This window comes from Globicephala melas, chromosome 1 (genome assembly GCF_963455315.2).
Source record: "Globicephala melas chromosome 1, mGloMel1.2, whole genome shotgun sequence".
NCBI lineage: Eukaryota > Metazoa > Chordata > Mammalia > Artiodactyla > Delphinidae > Globicephala > Globicephala melas.
The window spans coordinates 168,897,781-168,920,464 of NC_083314.1; the positions used below are offsets into that span (position 1 = coordinate 168,897,781).

Consider the following 22,684-nt stretch of genomic DNA (forward strand, 5'->3'; position numbering starts at 1 on the left):
CTGCCTCCCCTGCCCTGTCCTGCCTGAACAGACAAATCTCCTCCCTGCCAAGGGCTTAGAATGTCTTTAGTTTTATAAGTCCACTCCCTGCCCAGCTCTGGTTTGCAAGGATGTCCTTTGGCTGCCTGGCCCCTCCATGAGCCCACCCCTCCCTTTACAGAATAGAGAAACCACACCGAGTGGGTGAGCAGGGCTCTCCCTCCAGACAGGCAGAGCCTTCTACCTCCTCCAGCAGCTCTCAGGCTCTGCAGTGACTCAGAGATGGTTTCTCTGGGCCCAGAGGAAGGTGACAGGTAAGAAGGACAAACTCTGGTTTGCTTCATCCTGGGAGAAACAAAGTGTGGGATCCATCTTTGTCTTTTAAAAAATGCAGGAGGGGGCGTCCCTGGTGGCGCAGTGGTTGAGAATCTGCCTGCCAATGCAGGGGACATGGGTTCGAGCCCTGGTCTGGGAAGATCCCACATGCCGTGGAGCAACTAGGCCCATGAGCCACAACTACTGAGCCTGCGCGTCTGAAGCCTGCGCTCCGCAACAAGAGCGGCCGTGACAGTGAGAGGCCCGCGCACCGCGATGAAGAGTAGCCCCCGCTTGCCGCAACTGGAGAGAGCCCTCGCACAGAAACGAAGACCCAACACACCCAAAAATAAATAAATAAATTTATTTAAAAAATAAAATTAAAATTAAAAATGCAGGAGGGAATTCTGGTCCAAAAGAGCAGATGGAACACAAGTCTTCATCTCTGCTTCCTTCTGAAACCCCCCATGAATGACAGTAAAGGAATTCAGACGTATGGATCCATAAGGCCAAAGAGAAAGGAGAGACGACAACCACATTGGAGAGAGGCCAGTCAAGGTTTGAACGCTGGAAAAGCTGATGGCTGAGTGTGACTTAGCAGCCTGGCAAAGGCCGAGGCTCAAACCTCTGGCCATCTAAAGTTAAATGAAATTAAGGAAAATTAAATACAATTAAAAGCTCAGTGCCTCAGTCGCACTAGCCACAGTTCAAGCGCGAACATCCACTGGGGTTTGTGGCTCCTGTATTGATCAGTGTGGGTCTAGCACGTGTCCACCACTGCGGGAAGTCCCGCTGGACGGCAGGGCTCTAGACGCTGGCCATCCAAAGTGCGGTCCTCGGGTCAGCAGCGCGGGCCGACCCTGTTCGGAAGGCAGAATCTCAGGCTCCATTCAGACCTGCCGAATGGGAATGTGCCTTTTATTTAGCCAGATTCCCAGGTGATTCATAGGCACATTTGACTTTGAGACTTAAGGAAAAGGAAGGTGGTGGTTCATCTCTGGCTGAAAAATGGCGTGAGGTAAAGCCCTGCATTGTGGGGCTCATCTAGCCCCTTTAACCCCCTGTGCCGCTGGGCTTAACCTCCAGGCAGGAAATTAGAGGCTCTTGGGAGACTGACCAGCTAAAGAGAACAGACTGACAGATACTGATTGATGTCACACGATCCTCCAATGAAATGACCAGGTTCCTGCCAATCAGCCAATGGGGAGGCCACTAGCTGATAAGCCGGCCCCCACACCCAGAGCTTCCCCTGAACTTTCTTTATTCAACGAGTTTTCTAGTGGCTTAGTCTTAAATAGGAACAGATAGCTAAGGGTCAACAGACCTCTGAGGGTACAAGCTTCAAACACGATGAACAGACAGCAAACAAATGAACAGAGGGAGGCGTTTAAAGCAAATAGAGACAGAAGGGCAGAAGGGCCCTTCAAAGGGCAGAAGAAAACTTCAACATCCTCAGAGAGATGAGATACTACATTAATAAAACAAGAACAGAATGCTATAAGAAAAGAATATTCCAAGAACAAGAAAGAGTGTTAGGATATTTAAAATATGATAAAAGAAATTTAAAAATTCAATAGAATTATTGGAAGATAGTTGAAGAAATGTCTCATAAAGTGGAACAAATAAAGATTGGGAGAGAAAAGGGGCAAAAACAAATTACTCCAGGAGGTCCAACATTCCAATGATAAGAATTCAAGAAGTGATTAAGCAGAAAAAATCAAGGGGAGGAAATTATCAAAGAATACCTGGAAATTTCCTGGAAATGAAGGATATGAATTTTCAGAATGAGGAGACTCACGGAGTCCCCAGAAAAATGAATTAAAAAGACCCACAGTGGGACTCATCATCATGACCTTTCAGAACACAGGGCCTAAAGAGAATATCCCACACACAGGGCCTAAAGAGAATATCCCACACACATCTATAGATAACAACAACAACAAAAAAGGTCAAATACCAATAAAAGGATGAACACTCAGATGAAACCAGAACAGCAGTGGATTTGACAGCAGCAGCAGGGAAGCTCTGAGATAACTCTCCAAAATTCTGAGGGAAAATAACCTCCAGCCTAGAAGCGGACAGAAGCCAAACTAAATATCGAGAATAAGGGTAGAAGAACTACATTTGGGGACATAGGAAGCTTCATAAAAAATCCACCCCACCCCATGCACCTTTTCCTGGGATGCTCCTGGAGGACGTGCCCCACTAACGTGGAGGAGCGAATGAACATGAGAAGCTCAAGGGACCCAGGGATCGAGGAGTGCCCAGGACGGCGCCCCGCAGCAGCCTGGGGGTAGCCAGTCCAAGTAGGGGGAGGAGGGAGGTACAGGGGGATTCTGCCAGCCAGGAAAAAGTGAAACTGGTAGACTTTCTATGTGTCTGTCCAGAGTGAAAGGAGATCTACGCTTCCGTTGGAGAGTTTGGGGGATGAACTTATGATGGAAAATTCAGCTCCTCCAAAAGGTTTAAGGAGCTAAGCTTCTCCCTTCTACTCCTCCCCCGACAATTTCTCTTTCACTGGTCCACACACCCTCTGCGATAGCCCTAGGAGGCAACTCCTGTGATCAGAGGATTTGGTGGAAGCCAGTCTGAAAACTGCTGAGTCCACCACCTTCTCCTTACACACGGGGAAGCTGAGGGCCGGCGGGGATGCCCAGGGCACACAGACGGGAAGGTTCATTGGTAGTTCATTTGGTACGTTTTCCAGAACTCCTTTCTGATTCATTCAAGACAAGATCAGTAATAACAACAGCAAGAACCAAAGACAACCCGAAGGGACTCTGGCCCGTGAGCACGTTGAGGTGCCACCGGGCCCTGCGTTTCCCCCTCAGCTTTGCCCTCAACCACCCCGCTTGGTAACTGCACTAAGTTTCTAAAACACACCAACTGAGGTTTCTGAGTTACTTCTCGTTGCCACCTATGAAAGCAAGAACATAGAGATGTACCTGAGTTGTATACACCACGGACAGGCCACTGTGAACCTCTGGAAGAAAAAAAATTGGGGGTGGGAGTGCAGGGAAAAAACCAAGTCTCCTCGGAACCAGGTGCCCTGACCCCCAGTGCCCCTGGCTAACTCCTTATTATTTTTTTTTAAAGAACCCAGGCAAATGCCATCCTACAAAATCCAATCATCTGAGTTTACCCCTAACGCTGACCTTTCAGGGGCCTCGCTTTGATTCTCTGCCTCTCCCTCCGCCTTTTCCAAGGGCTTGGTTAACCTCAAGGTCTTCGTAATGAATGAGTTAAGGATGTAAACTCTGTCTGGAGCATCTGCACTTTACCACAGAATTCGAGGGAACCTAGTTCTGTGTAAGCTTATCACGTGACGTTCTTTCTTTGAGTCTCAGTGTCCCGGGCTATGGAGCTCATTATATCACCTGTTCAGCAGGGTCACCACCAAAACCCTGACAGGGAGGCCTGATGTAGGTGGCGGCAAGAACCCAGGGCTGGAAGTTAGGAGCCCAGGGTTCGAGTCTTACCTCTGTTACTTGCTTGCCGTGTGACCTTGGGCAAGTCACTTGTTCTGTCTGGACTTCAGCTTGCTCTCTTGCAAAGTGCACAGTGGGGATCGGTGACCTCCCTCTCACGCTCCTTCCGTTGTGTGACTCTCCCGCCTCCCAGTTTGGTTCAGGACGTGGCCCCTCACCCTCCCCAAGGCTCGCCTGCCTCCTACACCTTCCATTCCAGAAGGAACAGCCCTCCCCTTTCCTGCCGAGCTGGGGCCTGGCAGGCGCTGGAAGGCAGGCGCTGGGCGGCAGACAGGACAGGAGGCGGGGGAACAATCCCGGCCATTCAAGCTGCCCGTGGGGAGAGCTGGCCCGCAGCCAGTCACAACAGGCCCCGAGATACAGAGGGGCGTTTGTCTGGGAGACCCACGGTTTCATCTAAACCTTCGCGCTCTCTCTCCTCCCTCCCTCTCAGGTGGCAGCGCCGGCCCCCAGCTTTGCTAGGAGGCGGGATGTGGAAACTGTGCAGACCTGAGCAGCCCCTCCAAGGGCTGGGAACCCGGCCAAAAGGAGGAAGGTGGGAAAGAAGGGCAGGGGAGACACGTGTGCAGGGTGGCCGCCCGGGGCGTGGCCACAGGGAGGGCAGAGGGTGGGGACAGTGTGTGTGGGGCACAGGAAGGGCTTTGGACAGGGCAGAGGCAGTAGGGAGGGTTCAGAAGGAGGGGCTGGTTCCCCACCCTCACTGACTAGGAGGAAGGGACCCGTGAACAAGATGCTCCCTTCTCCTCCAGGCCTCAGTCTCCTCAGCTTTAAAATGGGGCTGGGAATTCCCTGGCGGTCCAGTGGTTAGGACTCCATGCTTTCACTGCCGAGGGTACGGGTTCAATCTCTGGTCAGGGAACTAAAATCCCATAAGCCGTGCAGTGAGGCAAAAAAAAAAGCTGGTCATCCTGTCCTTATGCTGTAAATCAAATCAGATGATGAACCTGCAAATAGCATGGTCTAGGGAAGAAATAAGTTTGGACTCAGGTGGACCTGGGTTCAAATCGCACCTCTGTCGCCTCTAAGTTATAGGCAGTTTATTTACTCTCCATGAGCCTCATCTTCCGCATCTCAGGGAAAAAAAGATGGGTGTGCAGCCAGACAAGATCATAAGGAACAAAAAAGAACAGATGGAACGTACCCTGCCCCCAAAATGCATTTGAATGAATGAAGAATTGGTCAGGGCTGCAGTGTGGCCGCAGGGCTGCTTTCACCGTAATAAAGTTTCATGGGCTCTAAACAGTTTATTTTTTCTGATGTGAGAAAAAAATGGAAACATTTTCTCCTGCCCTAAAATGGGATTCCCCCACCCCCCGCCGATTTTAAAAGAAATGAAAACATTTCAGGGGCCCTTGAACGTCTTGTGGGCCTTGTGTCTGCTGTGCCTGGCGGAGAAGTCGGCCTGATGTTGGGTCAGGGTCTTCTCAAGTGCTGACCTGTCCTGGGCAGAGACCCCAATGCCGTCTCTGAAGAATCTCCCGTGGATCACTGATGCCTCCCAGCCCAGAGCTGAGCCCACGGTCCTCCAGTTTTGCCAAATCTTCCAATGTCAATGCAGTCCGAGCCCTGTCACACGAGGATGACGGGCCCCAGCAGCATGGCAGGTGTGGAGGCAGGGAGAATCCAGGGGCCCTGGGTGTGTAAGCCGGCCTGGCTCTCAAGGAACTGGGGTGGGGGGCGATGGGCACTTACCACTCATAGTCACCACCACTCCCTTTTGGGACCTCCTCTGTGTCTAGCACTGTGCTAGGGGCTTCACGTTCATAATCTCATTTACCCCACGTCACACCCATTCCGCTTTACACCCAAGGAAACTGAGGCTCAGAGAGGCCGAGTAACTCACCCACTCACAGAGCTACCAGAGCAGGCTTGGGACCCAGTCTTCTGCTTCCCAAACCAGGGGCCTCCCAGCACCCAGCCCGGCCTCCTTGAAGAGTCAGAGGGAACATGAAGCAGGCTTTGAGGGTGTGCGGAACATGCAGGGCAAGTGTGAGTCCGGGGTCCAAGGAAATACGAAAGTGAGCGGCAGAGCATTGTGGGGAAGGGAGTGGGTGTGCCAGGGACTGAGCACGCCAGGGGCACCTGGGTACCCCGGGGGGTGGTGGGCTGTGCAGGGGCAAGGGCGGGGGCCAGCCTGCCAGCATTTGCCTCCACAGGCCAGTGTGTCCTGAGCCGGCAAGGCGCTTGGCCAGGCGGGGCTACTGCAAAACACGCTAATAGGTACTTCATTTTCTCTCCAAACTGCCCAGAGCCATGTCTGCTTAGCTACAAACCACAGCAGATGCCGTGCTGTTCAGGGAGCGCTGCCTGCCTCGGGAAAGAGAAGCTCAGAGTCGCAGAGCAGGATGTAGCTGCTCGCGGGCCGGGGACCTCGGGCTCTGACGTTCGCCAAAGGAGGGAGATTCTTAGTTGGGGACAGGGTGCCCGTCTCCACACCAGTCACACCACAGCCAGGGGGAGTGGAGTGTGCCCTGAGTGTGACCTTTCCATGCCAGAGTGGACAGGATGGAAAGGGACTCTCTGTCTCAAAGCCTATCGGCTGCACAGCTAGCTACCCCAGAGAGCTTTCTAGCAACAAATCTGACCGTGCTGACCTCTGCCTAGACCTTCAGTGGTCTCTCACCAGCTAAGGCGAATGAAGTCCAAACCCCTCAGCAGGCCTGTTACCGCCCAGCAGCACTTAGACCTGTGCTCGCCAATATGGTAGCCACACGCGGCTATGGAGTCCTTGAAATGTGGCTGGTCTGAACTGAGATGTGCTGTATGTGTAACATACCTGCGGGAACTCAGAGACGTAGCACAAAAATGAAAGAGTGTGAAATACCTCAGTAGTTTTAAAATATTGATTAGATGTTTGATAATATTGGGATATACAAGGTTAAATAAAATATATTATCAAAATGTAATGTTTCTATTTACTTTTTTAACGTGGCTCCTAGAACATTTAAAATTACATATGTGGCTCATTTATATTGAACAATGCTGATTTATACTATGTCCTTCTCTCTTTGCTGCCTCTCCTATCAACACTAGCTCATTCATTTGTTCATTTCTTCATGCATTTATTCATTCAGTAAAAATTCATTAATCATAAGCTACATGCTAAACACTGGAGACAAAAAGGAAACAATATAGGCCTGAGCCCACATGGAGCTTATGAACTATACTTTAGAGATACCAAAGAGCTTGTGTTCTACACACACACATCACATAGCATTACTTGCCTCTGCTCATATTCATGCTTCTCTCTAGAATGACTTCCTAACCCAGTCTGCCTGGTGAACTCCTATTTATACTTCAAAACCCAAACCATCAAACACTTCAAGCACTTATGTCAAATGTTTCAATTAAAAAAAAATCTACCTCATACAGTTTGTTCACTCCCACCCCTACTCCCTGCTGGGGTTCTGAACTATTAACTGTGTGATTATGCAATTTTACTATCATGTCAGTTTAAATGTCACCACTCTAAGATTATCCCTTTCCCCCCAACCCCAGGAATTGTCTCACTTACCCTCTTTAACCTTCTTCACAGAATAACCACCAGCTGAAACTGTCTTGTTTGTGACCCATCTAACCCCCAGATCCTGAGCTCTGTGAGAGCAGGGTGGGAGGCCGCTGGGAGGTCAGCGTGCCAGCATTTGCCTCTGTGGGCTGGTGCGCCTTGAGCCAGCAGGGAGCTCGGCCAGGCAGGGCTACTGTCTTTCTTGTTCAGAGCTGACATCCCAGGGCCTAGCACAGTTCTTAGCACCTAGTAGGCACTTAGAAAATAAAGATGATGGCACGATGGCTGTAGAGTAGAGGGAGTTACAACAGAGGCTCTGGAGCCAGACTGCTCGGTTCAAATCCTGCACTCAATTAGCTACTGTTATCACCATCGTCGTTGTTATTATATGTCTGCATTCCCCCTCTTGAGGGCCCAGGCAGTGTCTTGGGCTTTGTCATGCCCCAGCACTTCACAGAATCTGGTCTCTTCCAGGGTTCCCCATTGCAGGAAATGTCACTGCCACTCACATAGCCTCTGAGGCCGGAAACCTAAAGTCACCGCCTGTCACCATTCCTCCACCCCCATCATCAAGCCCTTTCAGATTTACCTTCACGTCTTATACATTTTCTTACTAACCTCTCTTATCCTCCCCATCCTTGTTCAGGTCCAGGCTTCTGTCTTCTCTCACCTGGATGCTGCAATATCTTCCTAACAGGTCAAGGCTGCCTCTACTCTGGGCCACTGCAACCCTTCTCCACAGCAGCTCCAGCAATCTTTAAAAACCTCAAGACTACTTCAGACTAGAACTTATGATGGTCAGCAAGTCCCCTGTACAGGATCTGGATCCTTCAGACCCCTCCAGTCTCCTCCCTGTCTGAGCTCTGCCCTCTGTCACTCTGTCCCATCGCTGCCACAGGGCCTTTGCATATGCCAGAGCACTCTTTTCTCATTTATTGACACTTCTGATACTTTAACCCAAGCATCACTTCAAATTCCCATGCTGTGCACTCTCACAGCCCTGTGTCCCTCTGTCACCACAGGTTGTAGTTATCACCTTCCATTTGATGAATGGTTGTGTCCCATATCAGACTCTGAGCCCCATGAGTGTAGGGGATGTGTCAGTTTTTTTGGTTTTTTTTTTGCGGTACGCGGGCCTCTCACTGTTGTGGCCTCTCCCGTCGCGGAGCCACAGACAGGCTCTGGACACGCAGGCTCGGTGGCCAAGGCTCATGGGCCCAGCCGCTCCACGGCATGTGGGATCTTCCCAGACCGGGGCACGAACCCGTGTCCCCGGCATCGGCAGGCGGACTCTCAACCACCGCGCCACCAGGGAAGCCCAATGTGTCAGTTTTTATTCACCCTTTGAATCCCTAGTTCCTCAAATACTGCTTGGCACATTGCAAGTATGAACACATAGTTGTCAAATGAAATCAACCCCCGCTAAGTGAATGAGCAGTCGGGGGTTAATAGCATCTGACTGAACTGCCTCATCGAACAAGGACCAAGCACAGGGCATGGGTCTTGTGCTTTCCCACCACATGTGGCCGCTGGTAATGCAGACATGACATTAAGAGACAAGACAGGCCGTGAGTGCTACGGAGCTCGGAGTGGGAGAGGGTGCTGAGCAGGGGGCCGGGGAAGAGGGCGTGCTGCCTGGAGAGGCAAAATTTGAGTGGCACCATGTGGTCATTAAACCCTGTGCTCAGGGGTCAGTGATCTGGGTCTGAACCCCAGTAATATAATAGTAGATTATATTTACCTGTCTCTAAGTGCCAAGCCCTCTGACTGCTTTATGTCTATCTGATTGTCTCATCCTCCCTAAGTGGAAAGCACACTGCAGTTTAAATTTTTTATAGAGGACACTGAGGCCCAGAGAGGTTAACTAACTTGTCTAAGGTCACCAACTGGGATGGGATGTGAACTCAAGGAATCCGACTTCAGAGTCTGCTTCACAGTTGAAGCCTTGATGATAAGAATAAGCATTTGATGAGCTCTTACTAGGTGCCAAGCACGTTTCTAAAAACTTTACAAGTGGGGCTTCCCTGGTGGCAGTGGTTGGGAGTCTGGATCCCACATGCCACGGAGCGGCCGGGCCCGTGAGCCATGGCCGCTGGGCCTGTGCGTCCAGAGCCTGTGCTCCACAACGGGAGAGGCCACGGCAGTGAGAGGCCTGCGTACCGCCAAAAAAAAAAAAAAAACTTTACAAGTAAGTTTTTATTTATATCATTTTTATTTTTATAACTCGTTTCATCCCATAATTTTATCTCTTTCTTTTAAGTAAGCTGGGTATCATTATCTCCATCTTACAGGTGAAGAAACTGAAGTCCAGAAAGGTTAACTAACTTGCCTGAGGTCACACAGCCAGCAAAAGTGATGAAACTAGTTGGAACCATGCAAAACACTCAGAGTTCATTCTTTTAACCACTCCACTTCACAGCTCCTGCTCTATGAAGGTGCATTATTATTATTATTATTTTGCTGGGATTTTGTCAGGTGGAGAAGGGAGGAGTGACATTCTAGCTGGGAAGAACATTGGGTGTGAAGACTGGGAGGTGGGGGTGAGTATGAACACTTTCAGGAAGGAAAGTGTGAGATTGGTGATGGGGGTGGGACAGTGAGGGTCCCAGCACCGTGGAGCTGAGTGTCCAGGGAAGGCCAGAGAGGAGAGGAGATGTGAGGGATGTTTTGGGATTAAGCTATGGAGGAACTTCCTCCACAGGGAGATGCTAGCATGTTCTGCTCTCTCCAGGATCCCTATGCCATGGATTCCATGTGAGATGTTTGAAAACTAGAAGCCTCAGAGCTTCTGACCTGGCTCTGCTGAGTGTCCTTTGGGAAGTTACTTAACCTCTCTGTGCCTCCATTCCTTTTCTGCAAAAGGGAGGTAATAAACGGGACCACTTTCGTTGGGCTCCTGCTTGAGTAAAATGACTTTATGCATACAAAGCCCCGGCAGAGTTTGGCATAAAGCAGCCCTTTGATATCTCATTTCTCTCCCTTCCCCAGCCTCTAGGACGACCTCCGCAAATCCCCAGCCTCACCAGAATCAAGGCTAAAATCAACAGCTGATCGAGAACCACTAAGGTCCCTGGAGACCCCAGGTCAATAAGACGAGGAAGCAGAGAAGCAAATATCAAGCTATCCAAAGTGTGTCCAAGACTGAGGAAAAAGAATAATTATAATTTATTTCCTTCTCCTTCTTGCTGTGTCAACTCAGGGTTATATAACTGAACTTCTCTGTGAGGTAGCCCTTGGGGCCGCCAGGAGGCAGGGTTGGTGGTGACATAAGTAAATATTTCTCTGCTCTCTGCCCCGGGCTCGGGTTCTGAGCAAACACCACAGCCTGAAAGGGAGGCCATGACAAGGAGGAAGCTGGGTGAAGAGTGAGCTCTGGGCTGGGAGTCAGGAGACCGTGTTCCAGGCCTAGCCCTGACTTGAAGGACGTGGACTTCAGGCGACGAGTGATCTGGGAGGAGAGATTACAGTGTGAGCTAGGGAGTGGCAGGACCTTCCCTGGGGAGAGAATCCAGCCTTCTCCCTGCACCCTGGCCTGGCATTCAAAGCTCTCTCTCCTGCCTTCTCCCCCATCCCATCTTGGAATCCACACACTACGAACCCTGGCTCTTTGGGACTACTGAGTCCCCAACGCCCCCCAACAGGATTTGTTCCTCTCCCGGGAAGTCCTCCCCTTCCCTCAAAATGGTGGTATGGTGGGGGGGGGGACAGAGGTGTGGGGTTTGGAGTCAGACATGGGCTTGAATTCCGGCCTGAGTGGCCTTGGGCCTGTGACTTAACCTCTCTGGGCCTGTTTCCTCATCTGTAAACTGGGCTTGGTGATTCCTGTCTTTTTCCTGGTTGCAACAATCAAATGAGATAACAATTGTTAATAAGTGTCAATTACTTAGCCTTATCGCATAAACGTGTGAAGGTTTTGCATGCGTAAGTCATTTAGCAATGCATGTCAAGCCTCTAGAAAAGTGAGTGCCTCATGCATAGTGGGCACTGATAAACGCTGCTTTCCTTCTCCAAGACCTGCCCAAAGCAACCCCGCCAATCTCAAGTAGGTCGATGTCTTCTGAGACGTCACAGCATCTCATAGGCACTTTGCTTACAGCATTTATCATATGAAAGTGTTGTAATTAGTAGACAGGTCTGTCCTCCCTTCTATTCTAGGAGCTTCATGGGGCGTGAATTCATGCACACAGAGAGGCTGCGTGGAAGAGATGGGCTTTCGCAGATGCCCTAGGATGGGCTGGCTTTGAACATACACTGAACGCTCTGGGCTCTGGCTCCCTGAGCTCTGCTGCCAACCCTCAGAGGCCCTCGCTCAGCTCCATGCTGACTCCAGGGGTAAGCCACACCCTCTTCTGGGTGCTTAAGGGGCTTGGACTTGGACCTGCACCATAATTTTTTAGTCCAAACCCAGGACACTTGTCCTAGCAAAAGATTTTGGGTCCACGAGGAGTCCAAGAGGAGATCTAGAAGCTACAGAATGAAGGTAGAAATACTGGAATTGGCAGGATAGTCCAGTGGTTTATGAATTGTAGACTTACTTCCACGATGCCTGGCCTGGTCATGCACCTGGCATGCGATAACTGTCTAACAAATGCTTAGTGGATTGGGGGCAATGTGTTTTTTCACTCCATCGTGCTGCTGGGATATTCTACTGTAAAGGAACAGAAGCTACCAGCCTTCTTCCCTGGGGACCCACTCGTTGCAGAAAGAATTGCTGAGACCTTGGCTTTCTGCACGGTGTCTCTCCTTCATTCCAATACCATCAATCGCTTCTGGCTGGCTACAGAATACAGCCCTAATTCTTCGTCTCATCAACTAAGGTAATCCATGAAACTTTTCCAGGTTTATCCACCAGCACCTGTCTCCTCCTTTTCTCCCCGGCCCTAGGCAGGGAATGAGTGACTTCCTGTCTCCTAAACTCACCCATGCTTCCCAGCACTGGGAAGCTAGCTGCACAGTATTTCCCATCCCACCGCTCACCGCTGAAGAGGTAGAGTCTATTTCTCCACTCCTTTGAATCTAGGTGGGCCCTATGACTGCTGGGACCACTAGAATATGGTAGAAGTGACACCGGAAGTTCCAGGTATAGCCCTTCAGTGGCAGCTTCTGCTTCCTGCCTCTCAGAATGCCTGCTCCTGGAAACCTCCTTCTTGGAACCCAGCTGACATGCTGTGAGGAGCCCAAGGCACGTGCAGAGGCCACAGGTAGATGTGCTAGCTGACAGCCCCAGCTGTGCTCAAAACTGACAGCCAAGTGTCACTAGGCAGCCACGTGAGTGAGCCACTGGGGGCGCCCAGGCCAGCTGAGCCTTCAGATGCGAAGATCTGACCGAGACCACGCGACAGACAGCATCAAGGCACTAAGTCTTGGAGTAGTTGGTTACACAGGGATAGATAATCAGCACACTGGCCTTTGCTCCAGTGCTATCTTCCCAGTACTATCTTCCCAGTACTACACCAATCTAAACCTTCCTCTGTCATGAGACCCAACTGTCCCCTCCTCCCTAGGTCACCTCTTCCACCTCTGACTACTTATAATAATTGTCTGCACCAATCACAATGGCTTTGCAGTGAGATCCCTGGACCTACTTTTCCTTTAAAACATTTAAAAGTGTGCTCTAAACAGAAATGTTCTATCATTTCTGAAAATGGAAAACCAATGTCACTTGCCATCAACAGAAAGTAACAAAATAAAATAGATGAAACGGATCAATGTCATTAAACTCTGAGTTCCAGAATCTGGGTAGTTGCAGCATACCAGCTTCCGGATTCCTGGATCACATGGCCATGGTTGTGTATCTTTAAATTCAACAGCTCCCGGCAGCCCTTGTGATTCCTTCACTTTCCTGATTACGCCAGGTGCCACAGCTCTCCAGTCTGGCCAGTTCTGTATTGTTTTGGAAGCCTCCAGCCTTTCCAATATTTTAAAAGAATTAGGTGCATGAAATCCCTTCCTACCAAAAATGCCGAGTTCTGCTTCTGTTTCTTGCACTGACCCCTGACTTAAACACCCTGACTTCCCATTGCTCTTGCAGCACGTCCTGGACTTGTTTCTTTTATTATTTAGGTATTTCCTTCATGAGTATTTTCATTGTGGGTCTCTGTGTATTCCACCTTCTAAGGCTTTATGCCTAAGAATATTTTTAGTATGACCTCATGTTTGAATGACAATTTGGTTGGCTTTAAAATTCTGGATTGAAAGGGTTCTTTTCTTTCAATTCTTATAATAACATTACTCTGATTTCCTGGATCAAGTGCTGTTACTGAGATGTATAATGTCAATCTGATTCTTGGCCCTTTGTAAGAGATGCTATTTCTTTGTCCTTCCTCTTTGTCCGTCATATTCTCGACTTTACCATGATATCTTTGTGTGGATTTTTCTTTATTTCTACTGTTGGCTACTCCATGAGTCCTTTCAATCTGAGTTCATTCATTTTCCTTTAATTCTGGAACATTTCATCTCCATTATTTCAATTCTTCCCTATTCTCCATTTTTCTTTTTCTCTCCTTTAGCGACACCTACTTCTACCCACCATCTCTTAGGTTTTCTTTTTCATTTGTTCTCTCTTTGTCTTTTCCTGCATCCTGGGACAGTTCTCAATCTGATTTTCCTCTTTACTAGTTAGTTGTTAGTTCACTTGTATCCAACCTGATATTTATACCATCTACTGTGTCCTTTACTTTCAAGAGTATATCTTTCAGAGCTAATCTTTTGCCTTGGTTCTCTCCTGGACTTCTTGTCCTTGCGTTATTTTACAAATGTCTTCCCTTATCTTTTTAGGCATAATTATCGTGCTTTACTTCAAAATCTTGGTCCATCTACTTCAATCATTCTGCTTTAGATGACATATGCAGCTTGATTTATTGTCTTTCTTGTATAGTAGTTGTACTTCTAGGGCATCTGATTATTTTCGTGGGTGAATTCATGTCCCCCTGGGGGTATTTGCTCTTAGTCTGGTAATGTGCCCTGGGGGAGAGCCAAAGGCATTAAGAGGAAAAAAGATGAGCCCCAGGCCAGAGAGTCACAGACTCCCTCAGCCACCTCCTTCCTGTTGGCACTCTGCCTGTGTGTCTGTCAGGCTTCACCTTGGAGTTCCAGGGAGAAGCAGACTTGGCAGGAGGTAGACTGCAGGGATGCCACAGGCTGGGGTGGGTGGTGGGGTTGGATGGGCATTGATGGGGGAGTGAATGCCTGAAGCTTGTCCTGCTTTGATCAGTCCCTTATTCCAGCAGGGCTTTGAGCTGCCCCAGACTCCCCCCAGGGCTGTAGCTGCCAACTTCTGCACTACAGAGGCAGGAGGTAGTGACTGTCCCAAGACAAGGAGCAGGGACAGGAAGTGGGTAAGCGTCCTAGAGAGCAGGACAGTGGAGAGGTCAGTCCACCATTCATTCATTCCACACTGAAAGTGTGTCTTTCCACACTTCAAGTTGTGCTGGGCGACCGGGAGACGGTGGGACCCTGCCCTCGTGGAGGTCATGCTCTGACAATGAAACAGAGAAGAGCTAAATCTGACTACAGATTGGATCTGTTTCTTTTACTTTAACCTTTGCTTTCAGTTGCTTTTGTTCATTAAAAAGATATTGTCTATACATAATGGCCTGCCTTGGGGAACCCTGCCCCTCTTCCTGAATGTTAAACCAAAGTGCCTTTGTTCAGGGAAACATCCCTGCGCTGTCCACCTGTGGATGGCTGCAAGAAAGAAGAAATTAACACGTCTGGTCACCGAGGCTGGCCATTCCAGGGGCATCTGCAAATCTTATGGCCTTTTTACTTTACTTCCTCACCTCCTTCCCCTCTCTGTTCTATAAAAGAAAATGGCATCGGAACCCAATAAGTTGGTTTTTCGGAGACATTTGTCTGCCATCTTCTCGGTCTGCCAGCTTTCTGAATAAAGTCGTTATTCCTCACCTCAATGTCTCCGATTTATTGGCCTGTCGTGCAGCGAGCAGAGAGAGCTTGGACTCGGTAACTACAACGGTCTAGCAGACTCAGCTTAGTTCCCTACTAAGGTCCCTATCTTGGCACCTCCTTTTGGGCACCTCACTTAGTCTTCCTAAGTCTCAGTTTCCTCATCTGTAAAATGGAGATGAGACAGTTCATGCCCAGTGATTAGCAAATACCCAGCACACTGAGAGCCCTCAAAAATATGAATTACTGTTGTTATTATTACTATGACCAGTGATAATGTTCCTGGGGATTAGGTAGGAACTTGGAGCTGCTCCCATAAAATAAACGAATCCCCTTTTGTCCTCTGGGCAAACCAGTCACCCTTTAGGTCTGAGACTGGATAGAAGGCCAAGACAGGGTGTCTAGAATTTCCACAAAAGAGGACAGAGTGGTCTTGGCTCTTTGAAAAGTTTTGGTCAAGAAGTAGCGAGGGGCTTCCCTGGTGGCGCAGTGGTTGAGAGCCCGCCTGCCGATGCAGGGGACACGGGTTCGTGCCCCAGTCTGGGAAGATCCCACATGCCGCGGAGCGGCTGGGCCCGTGAGCCATGGCCGCTGAGCCTGCGCGTCCGGAGCCTGTGCTCTGCAACGGGAGAGGCCGCAACGGTGAGAGGCCCGCGTACCGCAAAAAAAAAAAAAAAAACAAGAAGTAGAGAGGCAGAAGGTGGGAGTTTGGTGGGGAGGTGAATAAAAAATCCAAGTTACATTTTCCAGAGACAGCTATTAATACCACCATAGGCCTTAAGATTTCAGATAACTAGTCCCTTTTCTACAATTTCTTGCTTGTTCTTTTTTTTTAATTACTAAAGGGCAGTACAGGGAGGAGGTTAGAACTTCCACAGCAGCGTGGGCGGGAATCTCAGCCTTGTTTCTCCCTAGCCTCAGGGCCTGCATCTCTCCTGGGCCCAGGAGACAGTGCCAGGGCTCACAATACTTTCCGGGGCTCACAAAAATGTTCTCATTTCTGTCAAAATCAGAAGAAAACAGGAACTTTTAGGTTGAAGAAAATGTTTTAATACACCAATGCAGTCATTAATATAACTGTTGATATGTTTTAGGGAGGAAGGGGTCCACGAAGGCAAAATTGCATCCCTGGTAAGCTCTGGGACCACCAGCAAGTGGTCTCTGAACCTTAGCAGGGACCGAGGGAATACTACTACTCACTTCCTGGGCTGCCGTGGGTGTTAAAGGGACTGAGGCATGTGGGGCATTTAGCGCTGCGTGGGCACCAGCAAACACAGGCTCTCAGCAAGCAGTCGCTAACCATTTATTCCCCTCTGAGACCTGCAGGCTAAAACCTTAGGGAACTTGGAGGAGGGTTGGGGATTAGGGACAGCAGCAGGGGAACAAGTTACACAATTGCTTTTTATTTTGCACGACAGACTGAAAGAGATCATCTCCAGTGGAGGAACAGATGGAAGCTTCAAGGCCAGGCCACGTGTGCCGGAGTCTGCCAGAAACCAAACAGCAGGAAAAAGAGCTGAATTTCCAGCGCAGGCCCGAGGCAGGTGTTAGCCTTGGAGAATGAGTGAGTGAATGAATGATGAATGGATTCTGGAGGAACTGAAAAATCCTGAGGCTTGTCGGCCCTAAAAGTTGGCTCGACAGGTCCCAAGACACAAGCTTCTCTGAAGGGGAAGGGAAACTAATATTTATTAAGGGAGAACTGCGGATAGTATCCTCTTTAATACATTGGGAAACTCAGGCTCAGAGAGGCGATGGGGCTTGACCAAGATCCCACAGCTCAAAAGCAGAGGCCTGTATGCCTGCTCTGTGCCCCAGCCTCACTGCTGGCTGAGGCTGCCCTGGATGGAGCGAGGCGTGCTGGCAGTCCAGGGTCTGCACGGCTCCTTGAGATGCCAGGAGCTTCTAAGACCGTCCCCTCCACCTCCTGAAGCTGCCCGGGACGTACCATAGGATCTGGCAGCCCCACTGAGGGCCCCAACAGCTCAGGAGTATCTGGCCCAGGCAGGAGGCCCCTCACAACAGGCCTGGAAGCTGGCTGAAGAACGGGCCTCTCTGTCTTAGAGACTTGCACACCCTCTTCTCCTTCCTTAGGCCAAACTGCAGCCAGCACCCCCAGGAGTTTCAAACCACATGATAGGTTCCAGCCCAGCTGCCACTGGCCCTGCCCCCTCAACTCTTACCTACACCCAGCCCTGCTCAGGAATCCAGAGACCTGCTGGCAGGCTCCTGCCTTGGCACAGTCCCCTTCCCCTCCTCCTGCCCCCTCCTGCCCACCGAGGATCTTTCCTCCTGATAAGGAATTCCTCTGAAAGAAGGCAAAGAGGGATCCACCCTACCAGATCCCAAAGCAAAGTGCGGATGCCAGAAGCCCAGATGTCAATGACTGCATCAGGAGGCCAGATGGATGGAGATGGGGAGCCCAACAGGGCGGTGCGCTCGGCGCTTGGAGGTTGTCCAGGAGAAACAAACACGCCGCTGCTCCTGGGCTGCCTTCAGAGGCGCTCGCATGGCAGCGTGCAGGGGGCATCTTAACACAGGCACTGCTGGCCAGCAATACTTAGCCTAGTTTAGAGAGGTTCCTATTTTAGATTATTTTTCTCCAATATCAAACATACATCTTTTAAAAAGTAAAGTGAACATACATAATTTGGGGTCTATTTTCATCATATGAGGTTTTTTGTTGTTTTTTTTTTAATTAAAAGGGTTTATTGGGCAACTTAAATCCACTTTACCATTCTTTTTTTCATCTTCCATTCCATTTTATTGGAAGATTGGAAAGTAAGGAGAAATGTTGCAGGATTTACAATTCTCAGAGACTCTCAAAGCCCACTGTAGTGACAAAGCACTTGGACTAGGAGACTTGAGGTCTCCCCTAACCCTCCATTGACCGAGTGTATCTCATCCTCTCCGGACCCGTCTTCTCACCTTTAAATGGAGGGAGCCCTCTGTTACCTTTAAGGGTCTCTGTAGCTCCTACCTTCTGTGACCCTGAGCCCCAGGAGCAATGGGATGGGGATCAGCCTGGATGTTGCCTTCCTCCTCTCAAAGCCCCGGGGGTCTCCGGGGGTCTGACTGTCAAGGGCAGTAGGGCTGGGAGCAGCAGCAAAGTGCCTAGGCCTACCCCTGAGGTGTAAATGTCTACTAGCAGTGGATTCTTCCCTGAGAAAAGACGCAGATGGTGGCAGGAGAGAGGGTGGAGGCACAGAACCTGTGACAGGGGGAGACGTACCCTTCAAGCTGTGGGGTAGGGATCAGACAGGGGAAAAAGAACTTGTGGTGCTTACATCAGTTCTGTCAGGGGGTGCTCTCCTCTCTCAGCACCAAGAGCCCCAGTCCTCAGCCCAGGTTTGTGCATCCCACAGACATTCACTGAGTGCCCACCACGTGCCGGACACTGTCGTAGGTGGGGATGCAGCAAGGAAGGAGGCAGGCTTGCTCCCTGTTCCCATAGAGTTTACAGTCGGTGGGAAACACAGACATTAAATGATTAGGAGCAGTTATGGAAAGTGCTAAAAGGAGAAGCTTTGAACTCAGCTCTTTTGAGGAATACAGTGCCTCCCATCTCCTCTTGATGTGTTCCCCCAAATCTCTCACCTCCACTTCAGATCTTTGCTTCTCACGGACTCCTAGTCACCACAGGGAGATGGAAACCCAATGAGGCTGCCTGCCAGGATGTCAGACAGGCTGAAGGTCCCTAACTTTGCTAAGAGTGGCTCCACCTCAAGGACATAGCTCCCTCCCAGCCCGAGGCATCAGTGGCCACTGTCCACAGGGGTGATAACGGGTGTGCGAACCGGCCATGGGGATAAGCTTTGAATCCACTGCAGCAGATTCCCCCAGAGACCCAACACGTTCCCCTAGCCCAACTCACTGTGAGCCTGGCTCAGCACACACACAGTAGTTGGCCCGCCTGGTACCAGACTGCCCCCTTCAGCTACCTCACCACCAGCCAGGAGACAGCAGGACAAGGTGAGGAATGTCCCACCCCCATGAAGGGGCCATGGGAGTCCCTTTCCCTTTTCATCTTCTGTTCCCATCAGGTACCCACAGTCCTTTGCTGTGTCTTCCCCGCCGCCCCTTACCCCTGTAATTTGGAGGTGGACACTTAGAGGATGTGAGAAAGGTATTTGACCTACCTAGAGTCCCAGCCCCTTCATCTACGCCCATGTGGCTGCTGGGACTCAGGATTCCAGGATTTTGTGTGCCCTCCCTACCTCTGTGCTCTGGATGAGCTTATCATATTACTCCCCTGCCCCCCATAAGAAGGGGTGCCCCAAATCTGTTACTCTGGGCTTATCTTAATCTGTTACACTGCTCCATCCACCTAAACAACCGTCTCCTACATCATCCCATCTGTTAGGATCTGATCATCTCTAAATTCACTGCTATTTATTGACTACTTACCACATGCCAACTTTGTACTACATACTCATTCATTGTTCATTCATTCAACCAATATGTAGTGAGACCTACTATATGCCAGGCACCATATAATGGTGAACCAAATAGACATGGCCCCTGCCCCCAAGAAGCTACAGCCTAGGGCTTCCCTGGTGGCGCAGCGGTTAAGAATCCGCCTGCCAATGCAGGGGACACAGGTTCAAGCCCTGGTCCGGGAAGATCCCACATGCCGCGGAGCAACTAAGCCCACGCACCACAGCTACTGAGCCCACGTGCCACAACTACTGAAGCCCACGCACCTAGAGCCCGTGCTCCGCAACAGAGAAGCCATGGCAACAAAGAGTAGCCCCCACTCTCAGCAACTAGAGAAAACCGGCGTGCAGCAACGAAGACCCAGTAGAGCCAAAAATTAAATAAATGAATAAATAAATAAATTTATGTATTAAAAAAAAGAAGCTACAGTCTAGTGGAAATTAACAGCTTATATTTACGGAGTGCCTATAATATACAGACCTTGCACTAAGCACTTTATATGGACTACCCGACACTCTGTCAAAGAAATTGTTTCACTTACGGAGCAAAGGGAACTGTAGAGAAATGCAGGGTCCTGCCCAAGACTAAGTTATTGGCCACCTAAGGGGCAAGGCAGAGATTCCAATGCCCAGGTTGACTGATTCTAAAGCACCAGCACTATGCTTTCTTTCCCACCCCTACTCAATCCCACCTCCTCCAGGCACCCCTCCAGATCCTCGTCCCAGACTAGACGGCTTCCTTGGTCCCTCTAAGCCTGCTCTAGTATTTGACACACCCATGTCCTCCTCCTGCCAGATATCCAGCCCACAGAACGTGTCCCCACCTCTTTCCTCTGGAGCAGCTAGTCCAGTGAGCCACCCGGGAGCTGCTGAGTTTGCTGATCTGAGCTAGAACACTGGTTTTCTCCCCCTGCTGTGGGTTTTCATCGCAGATCTTCCTCCTGGAGGGGTCTCCGCACAGGGCTCACCCATCCAGACGCCCATTTCACAGATGAAGCCAACACAGGTCCTGAGTCGTTCAAAATCCCTTTACCTCCTGGCTGGCCGAGTCCGCTCCCTTTTCTTCCGGGGAGTCTCGGACCCTTAGCCGGAGGCTTGGTGAGAGGGGTGGGACAAGGAAACGACCTGCCTGCTGGATGCCCGTAATATCAACCCCCCAAACGCAGGCTGGCGCTCGGGGCACTTCTCCGCGAGGGCCGAGCTTGCTCGGCACTCCGGGCACCTGTACGCACGCCCCATCCCCATTTCCAAAACCCGCAAAAGGTGACCGATATCCCTCCCTCCACCCCGGCCACCGCCCACCGCCCTCGCGCGCAGACCCCAGGCACCCCTTCCAACGCAGGTGGGGGTGGGACTGGGAACTCCTCACTCTCCCTCTCCCGTCACCCCTCCGCGGAGCGCGGCAGGTGGACAGCGAGCCGCTGAGCCTGAGCCGGGCCGCCCGTGCCCCCCGCAGACCCGGCGTCCCCGGCGTCCCGCGCCTCCTACCTGCTCGGGGGAGCCCTGCGCTCCGGCCGCCGCCCGCTCCGCCTCCCGCCGGTGCCACCACAGCAGCCCCGGCTCCGGCCGTCCGGGATCCCGCCCCCGGCTCCGCCCCGCCCCGTGCAGGTGATCCCGGGGAGGGGCCGACTTGCCCCCACGGTCCCTGCCTCGGGGGCCGTCCTGGGGCCGCCAGGCTCGAGACGCTGGCTGGGCGGCGCCTCATCGCAGTGTCCTCGCGCTTCTCCTGGCCTGAGTCCTTCTTGAGATTCCAATTCTGGCACACCCACCCCCACCCCCAGGCGCTCAGCGCACCAAGGCCACGTCTCCCAGGTCAGACTTCTGCCAGGGCAGAAGGGGAGAAGGGGCCTTACAAATAAACCAGGCCGGGTGTGAGCTGCAGGGGGTTTGTGTAGGTGTCTTTTTTTTTTTTTAATTTATAATATTTATAGCCTTTTCTTTTTTGGCTGCACTGGGTCTTCGTTGCTGTGCGCGGGCTTTCTGTAGTTGCAGTGAGCAGGGGCTACTCTTCCCTGCGGTGCGCGGGCTTCTCATTGCGGTGTCTTCTCTTTGTTGCGGAGCACAGGCTCTAGGCACGTGGGCTTCAGTAGTTGCAGCACACGGGCTCAGTCGTTGTGGCTCATGGGCTCTAGAACGCAGGCTCAGTAGTTGTGGCGCACGGGCTTAGTTGCTCTGCGGAGTGTGGGATCTTCCCAGGCCAGGGCTCGAACCCGTGTCCCCTGCATTGGCAGGCGGATTCTTAACCACTGCAACTTTTTTTTTTTTTTTTTTTACATTTCACTGAAAACTTTTTATGAGCCTTTTGGATAGAAACGGGAATTTATTTGCCAGGAAGGATGATCCCATCATACTTCTGCTGGAACCAGCGCATGGCCTCCTCTTTGCTGATTCTGTGTTTGGCCCCAATGCAGCCTGTCCTGTGCTTCTTGTCTACGATGCTGAAACCTGGCCTACCCAGCACCACACAGAAGTCCAGGCCGTAGATACCAACGCTTGGGTCATATTTGATCCCCAGATCGATGTGTTCTTGGATCCCCAATCCAAAGTTCCCAGTGTCTGAGAAGTTATTTTTTCTTAACTCATACTCTCGCACCTTCGGACCTTTCTCCAGGATTTCTTCTGCCTTGGCCCCACGGACTGCGCAATGGACGGCAATTTTTTCATTTCTTCTGATGCCAAAGGATCTGACGGTGTATCTAGCTTTGGAGAACACAGGGGTCTGGCCTGTGAGCTGCTCCAGCACCTTGGCTGCCCGGGTCAGCCTGTCTCCACTCTCCCCCACGCAGATGTTGAGGCAGAGCTTGCGGATGCGAAGTTCCCGCATGGGGTTCTCCTTCTCCCCTTGATCCTGCGCCATGACGGGAAACAGGAAGAGAAAGTGAGACTTCTCTTTTTTTTTTTCATATTAAACTTGTAGTTTTATTCAGGTTTGATTTTTAACAAATGTGTCGGGGAGAGAGCCCGCAGGAAAGGGTGAAGCCCATGGGGGCAGGGCCCTCCCAGATGCCTGACGAGGGGGCAGGTCCCCTCCCCTCTCCTCCTCTTCCCTTCCCATC

General features: G+C 50.8%; 2 protein-coding genes across 2 annotated transcripts in view; both read right to left on the reverse strand.

The window, feature by feature from the left end:
* The window catches only part of NCMAP (non-compact myelin associated protein), a 42,241-nt gene extending 21,092 nt beyond the window's left edge, over positions 1-21,149 (reverse strand). The window contains exon 1 of the mRNA XM_070046778.1: positions 21,117-21,149. The gene's annotated coding sequence lies outside the window, so the exon portion shown is untranslated. The remainder of the gene's footprint in view (positions 1-21,116) is intronic.
* Positions 21,150-21,896: 747 nt separating this feature from the next.
* LOC115862594 (large ribosomal subunit protein uL5-like) lies at positions 21,897-22,511 on the reverse strand. The gene has a single exon (XM_030874625.2). It carries the CDS (start codon positions 22,483-22,485, stop codon positions 21,949-21,951), a length of 537 nt encoding a protein of 178 aa, XP_030730485.1. The 5' UTR covers positions 22,486-22,511; the 3' UTR covers positions 21,897-21,948.
* Between the last annotated feature and the right edge of the window lie 173 nt (positions 22,512-22,684).